Source organism: Equus caballus, chromosome 20 (assembly GCF_041296265.1).
Source record: "Equus caballus isolate H_3958 breed thoroughbred chromosome 20, TB-T2T, whole genome shotgun sequence".
Taxonomy (NCBI): Eukaryota; Metazoa; Chordata; class Mammalia; order Perissodactyla; family Equidae; genus Equus; species Equus caballus.
In genome coordinates, this window is record NC_091703.1 from 16,445,079 (window position 1) to 16,463,859 (window position 18,781).

Here is an 18,781-nt window from a genome sequence, read left to right on the forward strand (position 1 = left end):
ATTTAAAACACACATATACAAACACTTTAAAATACAACCACAATTTCATTCAGGAATTCTTTGATCATCAGATCCACTGACTGAAAATTCTTGCATAACACCCATACTGCACTGGATAAAATTTCCAATCTATTTTTAAAGGAAGAGCAGGAGTTTAAGATTTGTGAAACAATCTGTGTACAGAATCTTAGAGGATGTTTCTAATTTTTTTCCCAAATCTTTTCTAATTCTTCATTATACCTTTCGCAGCAACTGTTAAAAGCTGTTTACCTGTGTTGTCTTCCAAAGCAGTCAACTTAGTTTTCTTACAAATAGTTCTCCTTAACACTGAAGTTTCGTCATTTTATCTGATATTTAATTAAACTATGTATAACAATAACAAGCATGAATAAGTTTAGGAGGAAACAGCTCACTCCCGGTAATCATTCAACACAACTGGCGAAAACAAAAGTATTTGGATGTACTGGCGAGCAGGCTGTCAGCCACGAGCACCCAGCATGCTGCGGGTGTCAGGCGGTATGTTTGAGAGAGGAAGTGGAGAAGGATAGTTAGTTTAGTGAGGCCCTTCAGTGAAGGTGAAAGGACAAGTCTGCATATTAAAGCCATGTTAAGCCAGGAGTCTCAGGGAGGCAAGAACAAGGCCCAACCCTAGACCTCCTTACCCTACTCTCTTTTCGGCAGTGCAATACTTCGAAACTCAGAAAGCCTTAAGAATGATTTTAAGATTTATACATGGAATGATAATCTATTTTAAAAATTCAAGTGGAAAAATGGTGAATAAATCCCTAAATAACAGGCATGTCTATTCACGGCCAATTTCTCGTGTCTTTAAGGACTGTGAAAACTTATTTACTCTGCATGTGCTTACAATAATGGAATTGTGTCCCCACAGAAAATAAAAAATTAAGGCTTAAGATGCTACCCTTCTTTTTCTATTGTCTAATATTCAAGTGACTATCACTAAAAAGTTGAAAGGAACGCAGTGTTTGGGGAACACAGAAAACTTTCCTGCTGCCAATAGTAAAAAAAAAACAAACAAAAAATAACTAGTTCCAATAATATTGTAGAGATGTGCTATATGTGGGACAAGTGAAAGGTGAATTTAATTCATCAACCTCAGTGAGGTATAGAAGAATCCAGAACTCAGCGGATGATGCTGATATATTACTAACTTTGAGGGTTAGTAATTTTGTGTTTTTGTCCCCAAAAGTTAGTTTTTCACCAACTTAGAAAAAACCTTCCAAAACAACTACAAGTTGAATGAAACAATTGGAGGAAGTAACACCTTTTGTTTTTCTGCAACCTATAAGGGAAAAACAAAGGGGAAGGCAACATTCAAAAATAAGAAATTGTTACATCTTGTTTGAATTTTTTTTCTTTTTTCTCTACTAATAGAAGAGCAGTTACATCTTTTTTTATTATATGCTACTCATGCTTTTGAAATATTAGCAAAACACTCAAAAGGAAAGAATTATTAATGAATATCGGTACCAAAAAAAACTAGATATGATGCAATAATCAATTTAGGGTTTGTTCAAATTTGAGAGCTTTAATTGGCCTGTTGGTGGGTTAGATGTGCTGTTGAACGTTGTACATAATTAGGGATGTGTGTATAAAAAAGATATTTCAGCATAAATTGAATTTTTCTATCAGGTAATATGTAACAATGTCTAACCTTTTGCAAATTGCTGGTCTCTTCTTTTTCTGTGAACATTTTCAGACTAAAAAAAAGAATGCCTTAGTACTGAGATGGAAATAAAGTTGACATTTTACATAATCTGTGTCCCGGCCTGTCTTTCAATATTAACTTGATTTTTTTTCCTTCTCCTGTTATATAAGAAGATGCTAGTTAACTAAAAGAATGAGAGGGAAAAGAACATTTTATGAGGATTTCAAATCTTATTTTAAACCACTGATGAAAAATAGTGTATTGATTAAGAATAATGATAGCTATGATAATAAACTATATCACATGATCATTTGACATAACCCTCAACAAACTGGCCATGAATCATTTACTATAACTGTAGTCAGTCAAACAGAAACCCAGCCAAAACAAGTCTGTTTAATTACAGTTATAGCAAGAATAAGGCCCTATACCTTTTATCTTGAGGGTTAGTAATTTTTTCTAAAACATCCAACCAGATCATACACACAAACAATTCAATTGCAAATGATATGCTGGAAAATCTTTAATCGTTCAGTAAATCTAAAAGTCAAGATTAGTTTAATGTGAAACAGAACAAGCATAAAACTCCTTATATGTGACATATAAGCAAGAATTCAAAGTCTTCCTGGTTATGGATATGAGTCTCTCTGAGAATAGTGATTTTGCTAGTTAATTGTTAACGAGTAACTGAAAAATGGCAAACTGGAAGGGCTTTGAGCTGCTGGAAAGTTTGTGGTTTTCCCTATTTTTCACTAGTGTTTCTCCAAGACCATGTACGATCTCCAGGACCGAGAACTATTCTTCACTGCTCCACCTTCAAAAGTTCCCTAAAATTACAAAGCAATGCTGGGTGCTTTTAGTATCTTGGAATATAGTTCATCAGAGCTTCTAATTCTATAGATGGAGAAACTGAGCCTGAAAAAGGTAACAGATTTATCTGAAGTTACAAAACAGTGGCCGAGTGGGACCCAGCACTGTAACCCTCCCAGGGGGCTCAAGGGACAACTGAGCCAACGCGGGGCCATCTCTCCTATCACCACGCCTCCATCTGGCCCAGACTGCACAACAGAAACCGGAATCTTCTTAAACTATGATTCTCAACAGCCTCCAAGTTAGCACGATGCGGTCCTAACGTATTACTTATAATGGTCATTAGCAGAAACTCTCACTTGGTGCATATCAAAACCACTTGTGATTAAATAAAACTTAAAACAGTATTAAGCAAACTTTTATTTTTTGATGTAAACTGTCTGATTTAAAGAAAAAGGAATGAGTGCTTTCATCAAGAGAGAACATCTGACATCAATTACCTCTCATCTACTTTAAAGTGAAGAACGAAACACAAAATTACCTTTGAAGGTTTCAAGTTCCTTCCTGTAGAAAAAAAAAGAAAACATGAATTTAAAATAATCTATTCCTAATAGAAACTGCTCTTACATTATAATAAAAATGAATGTACCTTAAATGCTCAGAGTGGTATTTCTGGATGCTCACGTTATCAATTACGCTTTAGTCAAATTAACAATACAATTAGCCTAAAGATACTATTTTCTGTTTTTCTGCTATTATCTTATTAACGGCTCGAAAAATTCTGCCAAAATTTAAACTATTGAAACAGTGAAACACTTATAAGAAAAGACAGAGCATTTTAACGTCAGCTATGAACCATCTTGTATATATAAGAGTGAGTTTATAAAGCATGTAGCAATTATCCATTGGTAAACAATAGACTTTTAAGATCTTTAATTAAAAATCATCCTGCATAGGAGCAGTTATTTTCCCTTTTAAGTAAAAGAGGAAAGCATCCTGACACAAAAGCGCCAAGCCTCCAGGAAATTCTCTGGTTTGTAATTTTGTCAGTGTCAATTAAGGATGCTGGAATATAAAGTTTCCTGGGGAAATGTACAGCAGGAGGAAAGACATGAACAATCATAAAACAAAACATCTTTTGCAAAGAAGTCAAACTGAGTTGTTCTCAGGTTTTCCTTCATAATTTTGTAACTATATATTTTTTTCTCAACATCAGTACCAATAAAAAGTCATTTTGAGGAGGTGGGTTTATTTAGTAAAGGCTTGTTATCTCATTCAAAACAGGAGACATTTATCTTTTATTTGCACTCTAGATTCTACTAAAAATATAGAGATATTTTGAATTCACAAATCAGTATTCCACACTGCTAATTACAATACCCCTCAAGTTCCAAAATAGCTGCCTACAATTAACAGCTGGTGGGAGGACTGGCACACTGCCACGGGAAGGCCAGGCAGATAGTATTCTTGCGACAGCCAGTGAAGGCCCTTACAGCAGATGGTCACCTCAGTCCTCTTTTTCTACAAACACCAACTCCTCATAATAAGGCTCTAGCACCACAGTTCATTAACCGAGAAAAAGAATGTTACTTTCAATTCTCTTTTCAAAAAAAACATGCAATTGTTTCCCTTCAGTCAACAGTCCAACTTCATTCTTAAAAGATTAATTACGTACAAGTTAAACATACCTAAAACCTACTTTATACTCCAAAAATAGGATGAAAGCCCAAATACCTAACAGAAAGGCAACGTGCATCATAAGGGAACGTCTTGAAAAGAGACCCGTGGGGCGGGCCCGGTGGCGCAGTGGTTAAGTTCGCACGTTCCGCTTTGGTGGCCCGGGGTTCGCCGGTTCAGATCCCGGGTGTGGACACAGCACCACTTGTCAAGCCATGCTGTGGTAGGCATCCCACATATAGAGTAGAGGAAGATGGGCACGGATGTTAGCTCAGGGCTAATCTTCCTCAAAAAAAAAAAAAAGACACCCTCAATTTCCTTCTTACTGACGCCCTCACGGCAGGGATTGCCTAAGGCCACTGATGGGTGGAAGGATGACAGAACACTCAGCCAAACATTCTAAAGAGTAATTCTTTTCACTGTGATCACAATCTTCAGAGAGCCTCTGCTTTGCTTCTGTTAGAATGTGTAACAGTGAACAAAATTTCTAAAAGGCACCTCTTGTTTTAAAAAGCTGAAAGTCAGAGTAATAATTTCACAGACATTGTTGGTCCCCTGCTCCCCACCCTCAAATACCAACAACCATAAAAAGGAAGCCAGTGTCTATGCTGCCAGTGAGTAACTGCCCAGTTGAGGAAAGCTGCCTTTCATGTGGAGGTACCATGCTCACCTCTCAAACCTTCTGGCTGCCTCACTGAATCAACGGGAAGCTGCGACAGAGGAAAGAGGAGAGGCCCGGCAGAGCGCTCTCTATTTACAGAATGTCACGACCCACAACTGTTAGCAACGTTTCCAAGAAACCTCCTTCCAGACAGTAAACTACTCCTGTACCCAATTCCTAAAAAAGAAGCTTGGCTGAGGTAGTGTGGTTCCAAGTAAAAATCAATGTTATGAAACTTTTAAAGAACTGATGAAGTAAAGCAGTAGTACTGAAAGCCTGGGAATTTCCTAATTTTAGGGTGGACTCCAGCACTTGTTAGACGTAATGAGCATTTGGAAACACAGAAGATCTAAGAGAAGGGAGGGAAAGCTGTCAAGCAGAGGCGACAGTGACACTGAAGGCACGGAGCCAAGCGCTGCAGGTTACATTTCAGAAAGAGCAAACACCTCAGAGCAGGAGTCTGAATGAACAGAAAGTAGTGGGAGACACGCTTCAAACGGCAGAGGGTTCTGAGTGCCAGGCTAAAAGGATCTGGTTTTATTTTTAGCAGGAGAATAACATGAGCAAAGCTGTGCTTTAGGAAGAACATTCTAGCTGTGACGGATGGATGATGTATTGACAAGAGGGAGAAGAAAAGCAGGGAGCACTTAGGAAACCATTAGAGGAGCTTGAAGAAGAGCTGATCAGTGCCTAGCAAGAGCAACATCAGCAGCAATGCCAACGAAAAGGAGGAGCCCAATTTGAAAGATACCGGGGAGAGGACGCAACAGTCCACGGCAGCTGACTACATGGGGAGAAGCGGAGGAAGGAGACGAGCACGTTAGCCATGAGGGTTCTAGCTGGATTAGTGGAAGGAAGGTGAATTCATTAATAACAGAACACTTAGGAAGAGGAACAGATTTTGGAGGGCAGTGCATGAGCTGAGTTTGGGACTTGATGAAATCATCTGGAAGGCTGGAAACCTAAGGCTGCTCATGATTCGCATCCCCTGTAGCCTTCTCAAGGATTCAGCCCCTACAGATCTCTGCTCCCTCACTTCCCATTCAGTGTAGAACCGATTCCAGTTTGGCTTCCAGACCCCACCACTGCACAGTCAAGGGCACCAATGCTCATCGTGTGGCCAAATGCAATGCTCACGTCTCTCTTTTCATTGGAACACCTCAGCAGCATTTGACCCAACTGGAGATTTCCTTGAGCAAGTTTCCTCGAGTTTTTCTCCTAGTTCCTCAGTTTCTTTTTCTAGCTTCTCCACCTCTTCCAGACCACTAAATGCTGAAGCACTGCTAGCTTGGTTCTGGGCTCTCTTCTCTCTTTAACTTACATTCTTTCACAAGGCAATTTCATCCAGCTATGTAGCCTTAAATACCATCGATGTGGTACTGACCTCCTGATTTGTATCTCCTGTCTTGATCTCTTCTTTCAGCTCCAGACTCACATGCAATTGCCTATTTGCTAGCTCTACTCAAAAGTGGAGGAGGCTTCTTAACAACCCTTGCAAAACAGAGCCTACTCTTCCTCCAGCCTCCCTTATCTCAAGTAATGGCATTAGCAAGTTCCTCAGGCTTTGGTTTATCCATCTCCCTCATTCTCCACATTCGATCCGTCAATAAATCCTGCCATATCCTGAATTCATCCATTTCTCTCCATCATCACTGCCACTAACCTTGTATAAATATCCATTTTATTTTATTTTTTTTAGGTATGCTTTTTGGCGAGGATTGGCTCTGAGCTAATATCTGTTGGCAATTTTCCTCTTTTTTTTTCTTCCTCCCCAAAGTCCCAGTACATAGTTATATATCCTAGTTGTAAGTCCTTCTAGTTCTTCTATGTGGGATGCCACCACAACATGGCTCAATGAGTGGTGTGTAGGTCTGCGCCTGGGATCCAAACCGGCAAACCCTGGGCCACCGAAGTGGAGCATGTGAACTTAACTGCTACGCCACCAGGCTAGCCCCATCCATTTTCTTATACTTTCTTATACTTACAATCTTTGTTGAGTTCAGTCATTCATTCAGAAAAATTTATTGAGCCTTAGACACAGAATAATGTTAGGAATAGCAGTAGAAATAATGCTAGATTTAGGATATACGTGTTCCATAACCTTAAAGAACTTTAGTGAGAAAGAAAGAGAAGTAACGCAACAATCAGAAACCAATGTCACAGGTTAGTGCTCTGGTAATGACTTGCTGAGGGTTCTCTAGGAATAAAGACAAGGAACGACTCATACACTTTGGTTTGATAGAAAAGGCTTCCTGGAGGAGCAAGAATTGAAGTGAGTTTTGAAGGAAAGTATAACCGATGATGACAGGTAACATTTATTGAGAACACGGCAGATACTTTGCTCTTGTTTATGTCATGCTCTCAGTTAACTAAATGAAAAAGCATACGCAAGGAGGAGTCTTAAGTTCTGGTCACTCTCCAGACTCTATTAGAAATGATAATGACCTTAATCAGTGTAAAACAGTCTTCAAGTTCATCCTCTCCAAGAAGACGTCTTGGACACCCGATTGGTGACCTCCCCTTATCTAAACTCCTAGAGCACTAACTCCATCAGAGTTCCAACACCTCAGGCACTGCCTCTAGTGCAGCTATTTCTGTACAGGTACCATCTCCACCATTACACAGCAGAGCTCCTGAAGCACAGACATCGCGTCTCACTCCGCTGACCCCGCAGACCCTCAGCAAACCATGATGAACAAGTTTCTGGGCTGCAGAAGGACAAAGAACATCTGCTTCTTCAAAGAAGCCCTCGCTGGAACTATAGAGTATTTTATTCTTTATAAAAAGTTTGGTCACATAGTATCTCACTTAATAACTTGTTTTCCACTTGCATTTTCAAAAATTTGAGTCTCTTATTTCCACAGTTTAATAGTATTCTCAGAAGAGCAAATAAGTAAAAAGAATTGAAATGCTTTCCTTTAGATTTTTACCATATTTTGAAATTTACTCAATTCAGCAAATGCTTTTACAAAATTTAGCATAACGAACCCTGAAACTAAAACATTCAACAAATAACATCAGACTCAAGATCTAATAATATTTCCAAAGGGTGAAACTGCTATTTAATCATTTTCCCTACAGGGGTTGAGTTATGAGGGCAGAATAAAAACAGAAAAAGCACCACATTAATAAATCAATCTATGGAATGTTGCAAGAAGTACATTAAATCTGTATATGCACAGAAATCAACTAAATGAGACTCACAGATGCAAACTTAATAGACTGGAGCCCCTGGAAAAATATCTCCATAAACCCAATCACCTCACAGATGGAAGCATGCTTTCTCTCAATACTAAACTGCTTCCCTAGGACAAAGCCGTCATAAAAAGCTAATACAATGGAAGATTCTATCCGGCAAAACACCACGTCCAAAATGCCAACTGCAAAATCGACTCTAACATTTTTCTTCACATTTGAAAATGTTTAGGGGAAAATTTTTTTATATATGACCGGTAATACTTTTTGTATAGGACACACGTGAAGAGCATCCCTTCATTATGGCTGATGGACAACCTCTATCACCGTGACGACCTGTTCATAGGGAAGATCTCACAGGACCTCTTTCAAAAAGGACCACCTACCACTCATTATTACCAAGTCTGCTGTTTCTCCCAGCACTCTACAGCCAGGAAAATGTGTATCCTTACAGGCCTGGCAGGTTTGTGGTTGAGGGTAGGAGGCGGATGGAGGTGGGAGAGGAATTTGGAGGGAGAAAGTTGGCCTTCCAGCTTGAGGTAAATTCCCTCAAAACTGTCTGTATCTTAGAAGCATCTGATGTCATTTATTCCTTACACAGATCCTGCCCAGGGGATATGTTCAAGAACAAGGTATTTTTAACATTATCTGTAAAACAAAACCTCTTGAAAAGCTGCTAGTTCATCATAAAAACTGCATTAAATCCATATTTTTCATGCTATTAATATAATAATAGAGAGAGAGAGAGAGTGTGTGTGTGTGTGTGTGTATAAAATACAGTTTCATATATTTATCTTCTTTGGGCAAACAGCTTAGAAAGCAATAAGATGAAAGAATCCTAGAATCTTGGCATTTAAAGCTGAAAAGAATCTGAGTGATACGGTAACAAAGAAGATTTGGAGTTTAAAAAATGGGCCTCCAAAAAGATAATGAAGCTCTAGGAAATGGGTCTGTTAGTGGCAGCACTAAATTATGTATGGATTAAGTTCCCCCCAAACTTGCAAGAAGACTACTTTCCTAAACCTGATTTCCATGAAAATCTGTTTGGATGGGGGGGGAGGGAGGTTAAGGCAAGTAGGATAAAGAAGGATGGGACATATGTAAAGAATATTTATTGAATTCTTACCGTATACCACACATTAGACAAGGCATCTTACATCCATTATCCCTTATAATCCACAATGCCCTATCGTAGGTACCATCACCCTCATTTAATACATGAGAAAAATGGGACTTGAGGATGAAAGGCCACACAGCTAAGAAATGACAGGATGGGGAATAAAGCCTGCATCTCTCTGACTCCCAGTCTGTGCCATCTTTAGCATCCAGAATGCAGCTCAAGGACCAAACACAGCCTACTGAATGCAGGTTGTGGCCCACCTGAGATATTTGAGCCCCACCAGAAAGTTATCTAAGTAGACCAGCAAGTCTATTGGAAACCAAAGTCATGGATATGAAACTCGGAGCTACCCCCAAATTTCTGGGCAACATCTGGGTCCATCCAGCTGTGAAAGTACATTCTTTTAAGGAAACTGTTGAAACTGAAGTTGAAAGCCATCATCACTGACGTAAACTTAAAGTGAAAACCCCAACATGCACTTGAAGACATCTTGTGATTTTCAAAACCAAGTCTGTTAAACACCTTTATTCTCACTGATGTACTGAAAAGTGTTCAGTGACTAGCCCATGGCAAGTGATTGGTTAAATTTGTTTATTATAAAATTATTAAAAGAATTCTAATTCCTTTATGTTACTGATTTTTTAATTCAAATTTTTAATTTTTTTTTCCTAAAAAAAGAACTACCCTATCACTTATTATTACCAAATCAGTGTTCTGTCGTTTCTCACCATTCCACAGTCATGCCGCACCACCTGAAATTATATGTTCTTACAGGCATGGTGAGTTTATGGTTGATAGGGCGGAAGGTGGATTAAAGGAAAAATTATGCATCCCACATCCAAACGTATTCCTGATCCAGTGGCACCACCACTAAAAACCTTGCTTATCCATTCTTAAAATTAGCCATCACAAGAGGTGAAGTGGTCAACACACTGTGAGAAGCCAGACCCTTTTCATACTCCACAGCATCCAAACCCAGAGTGTGGAGAGCTTTGTGCGGAGACAACAGAATACAAAGCATATCCACAGACTTTTTTTTTTTTTTTTAAAGATTTTATTTTTCCCTTTTCTCCCCAAAGCCCCCTGGTACATAGTTGTATATTTTAGTTGTGGGTCCTTCCAGTTGTGGCATGTGGGACGCTGTCCCAATGTGGCCCGGTGAAACCCTGGGCCACTGCAGCAAAGCACGTGAACTTAACCACTCAGCCATGGGGCCAGCCCCTCAACAGACTTTTAAGTCAGGAAAACATGGATCTGGTGTAGCTCTGCCACTTCCTGGCTCTGCAACTCCTGGTAAATTATTTAATCTCCCCTAGTTGCCTTTTTCTTTTTAGTAAAGAGGACAGTACACCTACTCAAATGGTCATTATGAGAATTCTATGTATTAATTTAGACTCAGGTCTTTAAGCACAGTGCCTGGGACATACTAAGTGCTCAGTAAATGCTACTGTTATCTAATTCACATCATCATCACAACTTAATTACCTTGAAGATGATAAGCCTTAATTATATCTGCATTTTAGGAAAAAATGAACACTCTAACAGTAACATAAATGGACTGAGGACAAGAGTATAGACAAGAAGACTAATTAGGAGGCTATTGTTGTAACTCAGGCTACAAAAATGTGAGCTTAAACCTAGGAAAGGACCAGTAAAGGCAAGAACAGATTTGAGAAATGTTGGGCTGGACTGGGAATTGAGTGAGATGGTAGGAGAGAAAGAAAAAGATTATGACTCCCATGTTTGTAGACTGGGCAAACTTGTAGATGGTACTGCCTTACTGAGACAGGAAGAGGTCAAGTCTTGCCGTGGAAGATAATTTGGGGCATGTTGCTCTTGAGATGTCTGTTGGGATATCCAAGTAGAGGTGTCCAGACGGCAACTGGTTCTGATGGTAAAAAGAGACACCCAAATTGAAGACAGTGATTTGATAATGATCACTCTATGGGTGGTAAATGAGCCAAGGATATGGAAGAGCTTACCTAGGGAGGGTATGTAGAATGCGAGAGGGCACTAACCAAACAGAATCCAAGAGAATAACAACATTAAAGCGTCTACAATGGAAACTAAAAACCAACCTAAGGTAGAGAAGAAAATTCAGGATACCAGTGCTACGGAAGGCAAGAGGGGACAGTTTCAAGAGGTCAGGTAAACAAGGACTGATTTGTCAATGGGCTTAAAAGCCCATTAGCTAAAAAGCTAAGAAGAAATAGATAGATTAAATATTTAAAGTACATCGTGGATTTGGTCTTTATCAATGTTTCAGTGTTATGCAACCTTATACAATCTTTCTCTATTAGCAATATTGTAACTTTAGTGTGCCATGCATCTTTTCCATTCATTTTAATTAATAAATCTTTAAAAAAGTTCGCTTATGAGGTAAAATAGTGTTTTAACTTTCCTCAAATCAGTCCAATGCTTACTTTATAATTTTAATGGATACTTTTCAACTTGTTTTAATCCATGTAAAAGCACAGAATACTGATATCGACAGATAATTCTCAAATCTAAGTGAATTAATCCTTGAGAGCTATGTATCAAGTTCTATTTTCTCTTCTCCAAAGAAGTAATGGTATTTTATACGACAACAATGCACTGTGATATCAGGGCAAGAATAAAAATTGGTCATAACAAAACATGACATGAAACATTCAGAGAGAAAGGAAAATGTTGCACACTTGGGGCAAAAATGTCCCTCGTTGAAACCCAGTGTCCAACGTCTCCAGTAGCAAACCAGTGCATGCCCTTTGAAACAATTACAGTGCCAACTTTCTGAGCCAGAACTAAAGATGAGAAATGGCAGAAGGCAGGCAACAAAAGAGACCTGTTTATCAGCCACAGAAAAACTGGGCCAACGTAACCACGCTGGCGCACGGCCAGAAGGGCAGGAGGAAGGGCGGCAGCAGAGGAGCGCTCCATCCTACTGTGGCCTTTGCCATAGTTTTTCCCTGCCACCAACTTCAGAGCAGGTAGGGCAGCCTGCTGAGTATGTCTCTGCCTATCCCATCTCTAGAAGCCTCCAAGAATACCAGAAAAGTGAGAAACGCAAAGGATTATACCATGCTCACCTGAAGACTAAAATGACTGATAGATTTAATATTTTTGAAAGCACCTCTGAAAAAAACAGTAACTGATGAGAAAACACTAACTCCAAAATGGTACTGGGTCATGTAAGATGTAAAATATTAGTGCAAATTTAATAGACTGATTCTTAAACATTGAAAGTTATTCCAGACTTATAAATTATAACACACAAGCTATAACCAATCTATCTGCAGAAAAAGGATTACCTTTTTTAAAAACCTAGGATAATCATAATTATGTTCTGCTGAATTTCTTTCTTTCTTTTTTGGTGAGGGAGATTGGCCCTGAGGTAACACCTGTTGCCAGTCTTCCTCTTTTTGCTTGAAGAAGATTGTCCCAGAGCCAACATCCATGCTAATCTTCCTCTATTTTATGTGGGACGCCGCTGCAGCATGGCTTCATGAGCAGTGTGTAGGTCCATGCCCGGAATCCAAACTCACAAACCCCAGGCCACGGAAGTGGAGCATGTGAACTTAACCACTACAACCCTGGGCCGGCCCCTGTTTTGCTGAATTTCAATAAACCTTCCTCAAGATTGCTATACGTCTAATCGTGACTACTCTCAACTGCAAATATATACTTTAGGTTTCTGTTGTCTCTGTAAAAAACAAAAACCTTTATGAACCCCAATATACAGAATAGCATTTACACAACTGGGAGAAAAAGTTCAGGAAAAGAGTACTGTAAACCAATTAGAGAAACATTTATTATTTTTAAAGAATTAAGTCAGGACATGAGCTTTTTAATATTGATGGTAAACAGATAGTCATTGTTCAAAATAAAGCTTGAAGAATTTAAATATCAGTCCTAAACTATATTTACTGTCAACCTGTGGGTCTAATAACCTGTTAAATATTCTAGCTACGTTTGTTCTCGTGACTACATATAAAGTCTGAAACTGCAAGATTTATTCTCTAACAGACACTTTAGAACAAGAATTTTGTTAAGTTCAATTCCTGGCCAACTCATAAGCTTACGTCTCATTTTGAAATAAAATGTAAGATGTGACTACACATTCATGAAACCAACAAATTCACAGTCTCTTATCTAGGGGTCCCTGGCCTAGCAGGTTGTGATTACTATATTGTAATCAATATAATAATTTACAATCAATAACCATCTGGGAACTGTCTAAAATCTAGCATCTAACAGAGAGGGAAGAAAAAAAGAAGAAAATGGAGGAGATAGAAGTTTGGGCCTTTTTTATATCTTCCATGTCTCTACTTAATCTTTTGAACTTACAGAATAGTGACAGTAACTGGTTTTAATGTCCTTGTCCACTAATTCTAACATCTGTGTCAGTTCTTAATTGGTTTTGATTGACTGGTTATCTCTTTGCGTTTGCCTAGTAATCTTTGATTAGATGCCAGACACTGTGATTTACCTTGTTGGGTGCTAGATATTTTTGTATTTGTACAAATATTCTCAAGCTTTGTTTTGGGATACAGTTAATTTACCTGGAAACAATTTGATTCTTTGGTGCTTGCTTTTCTGATTTGTTAACCAGGTCTGGAGCAGGGCTCAGTCAAGGGCTGATTACACTCCCTACTGAGGGAAGACCTTCCTGAGTGCTCTTTCCCTTGAATTATAAGTTTTTCCAGTCTAGCTATTAGGAATAGGCACTGTGTAGACACCAGGCACTGTTAACGAATCCTTTGGATGTTCTTTTCCCTCCGCCTCAGGTAGTTTCCTCACATGCATTCTCAGTACACTGCTGGATATTCCAGGGGAACCTCTGCAGATTTCCGTGATTCTCTCTGTGCAGCTCTCTCCTCTCTGGTACTGTGTCCTGTAAACTCTAACTGCCTTGGTCTTCCCAGACTCTCAGCTGTCTCTTCAATTCAGAGTCTGCCAGGCTCTTCCTGGGTTCCTCCTGCCTACACTGTAGCCTGGAACTTTATCACCGCAGGATGTGGGGCAATCAGAGGGATCACCTCACTTGTTTCCTGGCTCTAAAGACCACTACTCCTCTTTGCCCCAAGTCCAAAGTCTAAAAAAGCATTATTTACTTTGTCTGGTTTTTGGATGTATCAGTTGGGAGAGTAAACCTGGTCCCTGTTACTCCATCTTGGGCAGAGACAGAAGTCCACTCTCCTTTTTCTGAAAGCATTGCCTGAGGGAAAGTCTTCCTGACCCACTTTCCATTCACCATTCAGACCGACCTCCACCGCAGAACCTCGCGAGTTATTGCCTTTCTGCTTATCTCCCTTGGATGAGGAGCTGTGGATCTCCTCTTTTGGTTCCAGAACCATCTTTACCCTGGAGAATGCCACTTATTTCTTCTGTTCTATTCTCAGCAATGCCCGGCCTGTGTGCCACACTCCTGCCAAGCCCCTTGGCCATCACCATCCCCAACTTTCTGACTTGGAAGTACAGGTCAGACCTTTGGCCCACTACCTGTCAAGGTTACTCTGGACAGTCACTTCTTAAAGCTCAGGAGTTTGGCAGGTTATTCTCTGGACCATCAACTGGTCAAATACTACTAAAGATATGCCAACATCTCAAATAAATCTGTTATGCTTCACTTTAAAGATTTTCTAAACTTAGTTTATGGTCCACGTTACTAAAAAACAAAACAAAACCAAACACAAACCAAAAGAGTATAGCTCCCTAGAATTAGCTGTAATAAATAGAGCAAAAGGAATAAAGACTTTCTCAAAATGTGCATGAGCACTAAATCTCAAGAGAAGCAGTGACCCCCACCTACAGGAGAGGGTTTCTAAGAGATAAGATTTAAGTTTTAAAGTCTAAATGAATCAGTGAAAATGTTTCTAGAGTTTAGTATGTCCCTAAGCCAATTTCAAGGCCAACAGAAGACTGTTAAAATTATGAGTCATTTATAATTAAGTAGAATTACTAAAGTCACACTGTTCTTCAAGATGTAGCTATTTTCAGAGAAATTCTGACAGCATGCTACATACTGAAGGGGAAAATAAAGGATCCAGAAGTTTGGAAATAAGAAATATTTTAATTAAATTACACACTTCTCTCTTATTTTAAGTATAATATAACTAATTATTGTGAGAGGATTTCAGTAAGTGTTCCAAGGAATATTATGGCGGGACCGGAAAGATTAAAAATTTAGGAGGTTGAGATTCTACATGTCTTTGTAGCTCTGCTGCTTCAACCTCCCAAACCTATCCATCGTTTATGACTCAGGGCCTTTGCACCTGTTGTTCCTTCTGCTTGAACGGTATAATCCGAGATCCTAACATGGCTGTCTCCTTACCCAGGTCTTAGTTCTCACTGTCTTCTCCGCAGGCCCTTCCCTGCTCACTCTAGCCGAGGCAGCCCTCCCCCACTTGACCACTAGAACATTGTCTGGATTAATTTTCTTCAGAGCCTATATAATTATCTGAAATTATCCTTTTTTTCTTACACATTTATCACCTATTTCCCCCCATAACCTGCAACTAAAAATGTAAGCTGACTCCCAAATACTAAGTCAATTTTTCCGACTGCTACCTAGACAAACTCATGTAAATTGTTCTAGGTTCCTTATTTTGGTTCATATACTAAACATTAACTCTTCTTACTTGAGGGAAAAGACATTTCCTATTGGTTATGGAAGCCTCTGAAAGGGATGCATGAGTTAGACTTGTATAGCCAACTCGTCTTCTGAATGATCTGACAACTTAGCCACTGGTGTCTGCACTTGTCTCCGCCTACACCCGTATTCTATCCACTACACAGTTTGACTGTCTGTCAAGGCAGTGTCATTTCTGTCCATAAAAGGTATCAGTAACAGTAGTATCACTTTATATGCAGAAGATCTATGAGAAAAGCTGTTTATAGATATTTTCCCCTACAACTCTAAGTTCCTATATGTCACTTTCATCAGATAACCAGCTGAAGAAGGATGTCCTTCACTGTAGGAATAATGGGGTTAAAACGTCTATTCAAATGTTTGCTGAGGGTAGATAAGAGCTTTCAGAATCTTCCTTGGGAGCGTTCTGAAGCTAGATGTTTCCCTCTGCCACTGCGAGAATAACTGCCATGGTGAGCCACGATTACTGCTGGAAATGGGTCCTACCCCTCCTTTTGTAAGGGCAGGAATCTATTCTTTGTGCTGGGCATGCCCACCAAATGTTTGACAAAATATCACTATCTCCATTCTCAACTACAGATGCGCTGATATCAACATCTGGGACTGATTCAGTTTGTTCCAATTGAAAAGTGAAAAAAAAGAAGACAAGTTTAGAGCGTCTGGAGACAGGCTTGGATGCTGGCCCCTAAGCAGCCTGATGATTTCATGTAACTCATTTCCCCCTCAACTTCAATAATTGCTGCCCTGCCCACTCCACAGGCTCTGATGGGAGATGCATGAGAAAACGCACGGGAGCCTATTGCAGAGACCATCAGCACCGGAGGTGGGTGAGAAACCGTTCCCCCACTCTCTCCATCCCCATCCAGTTGTCTGCCCCAGATTTTCCAGAAAGCTACAGAGCATGCAGACATTGTAAACACAAACACACATATCAAATAGCCAACCTTCTGCATCACACATTATCTTCTTTAAAGCAAGAAAAGGAAAATCATTAGTTTAGTTTGTAGGGCATCTTGTTAAAAAGGAAGGAGGTTTATTTTAAGGCACTCTTCCTTTGTGGATCAGATAATAGAAAGTTTAATTTCTATTTGGAAATTTCTCAAATGGTGTTATATAGAATACCAAGTCACAGAATTTTAACATGTAATTAGTTCTGTAAGTTGTGAAATGCCGAATCAAACAAATTTCTTTACTATAGGAATTCTCAGAACCCTTAATATATTGACAGGTACTGCAAAGCTCCATGAGGCAAATACAGGATAAAGTGTTTCTGGAACTTAATTGATCCTGGACTGTTTCATCAGTGGCTATCTTCTCGGTCTAGTATTCCATGTAAAACACTTCAGGGAATGCTGCAGCTCAGATAAAAAATTTTTGAATTCAATTTTTACATTTATCAAAATAGTACATGTACATTCCTTAAGTCAAATAGTACCCACAAGAGTTTGTTTACGAGGAAGAAGATTGGTTCCTTGCCCCAGCTCTCTCCGAACCTTTCTATCCTGCTTTTCACAAGCAGCCACATTCAATTCTTTCAGCTATTTCTTCTGGTATCTACCTCCGTTATTTCTAAATAATATGCCAATACTAATATTTATTCCTTTTTTTTCTATTTTAAATATTACTTACTGATTTCCTGCAGTGGAAGATGAGGATCAGCTTTCTTAAACCCCTCCTACCTCTCAATACAAACATGCTTCCTCTCCCCCATCTTCCCAATAAGTTACACCACAATTCTGGCTCAAATCCACATTCTATGTTTATCACAAAGTTACAAAAACACTCTTTATAATTGTGCCATGTAGTGTCCTTCTTCTAAAACTGTGTTTTCCCTTAGTGTTAACAGTTGCCTTGTTTGCTTAGTTTTTAAAAACATACTTATCACTAATTCATCATCAAACTCTCTATAGAGCTTATAAAACTCCTCTTAATATGGTCTAGCATATCAGACAATCGACTAGCTTCATTTTATTTCCCCGTAAAGACGCCACCCTTGGAATCCTCCAGCAGGTCTTCCTGCCTCAGTCTGGCCGGCCCTCCAGCCCTGCGGAAACTCCTCCTGGGAACTCCCTCTGTTTCTCTGGATTGGATGGATCCTCTCAGAGCACTTCACCTCTCTCCTGGTGTGATCTTCCTTCTTCCTGGGTTACTCCCTTGTTTGTAGAGCACATCCCCCGGCAGTTTCTTGATAAAGTGTGCCCGCGAGCTAAACTTGAGCCCTTGTATGCCTGGAAATGGCTCTTTTCTCACACGATGAAAATTTTGCTAAAGTAAATATCATTTTCTACTTCCAGTGTTGCTGCTGAAAAGTTGAAGCTCCTTTTGAATTCTGATCTTTAACATAAGACCTTTCTGAATGCTTTTATGATCGTTATTCCTAGGGTAGTGAAATTTACAAAAATATGTATTGACAATGGATCTTTTTCCATTCAATTTGCCAAGCACTTTGTACAAGTTTGTACCTTTCAAACTCATTCATATTCTTCAGTCCTAAACAATTTTCTTGTATTATTTCTTTAATAAATTTGTCTCTTCTTTTTCTCTCTCCTTTCTTTCTGAATCTCCTTCCTAGCAGTCAGATATGGGACTTATGAATTAATTCTCTAATTTTCTTAACATTCTTAGCTTTTCTCAGTCCTTTTGTTCTCTTACACAGAAGCTTAACATTATCTTCCAGTGCCTCAGTTGAAGTTTTCTACAGCTATCATATATTTTATTTCAAAGAGCTCTTTCTTGTTCTCTATTCCTTCTCTATAGTATCCTGTTCATGTCTCATAAAGGCAAAATGGTCTTTTACCAGATGGCCTCATATCTGAGGCTATAATTACTTTTTGTGTTTAAGTTTTCTTCTGCTTCCCTCATAGTCTCTCATTCCTCTGTGGGTTTTTAAAAATTTATTAGTTTATTTTCTATTTATTTTGTTCCCTTTCATTTTAGAAGCTTTCCTCAATTGGATATTATTCCTCAGCTGTCCATTCATATTTGAGAGTGGGGCACCAGAAGGTGAGTGAGAAGACA

General features: G+C 39.2%; 1 protein-coding gene across 2 annotated transcripts in view; it reads right to left on the bottom strand.

Moving 5' to 3' along the window:
• Positions 1-18,781, bottom strand: part of DTNBP1 (dystrobrevin binding protein 1) — a 118,751-nt gene that overhangs the window by 55,159 nt on the left and 44,811 nt on the right. For both annotated transcript variants that reach the window (XM_070244937.1, XM_005603583.4), the window contains exon 7: positions 3,021-3,043. In XM_070244937.1, the coding sequence (XP_070101038.1) occupies positions 3,021-3,043 (23 nt within the window). The remainder of the gene's footprint in view (positions 1-3,020; positions 3,044-18,781) is intronic.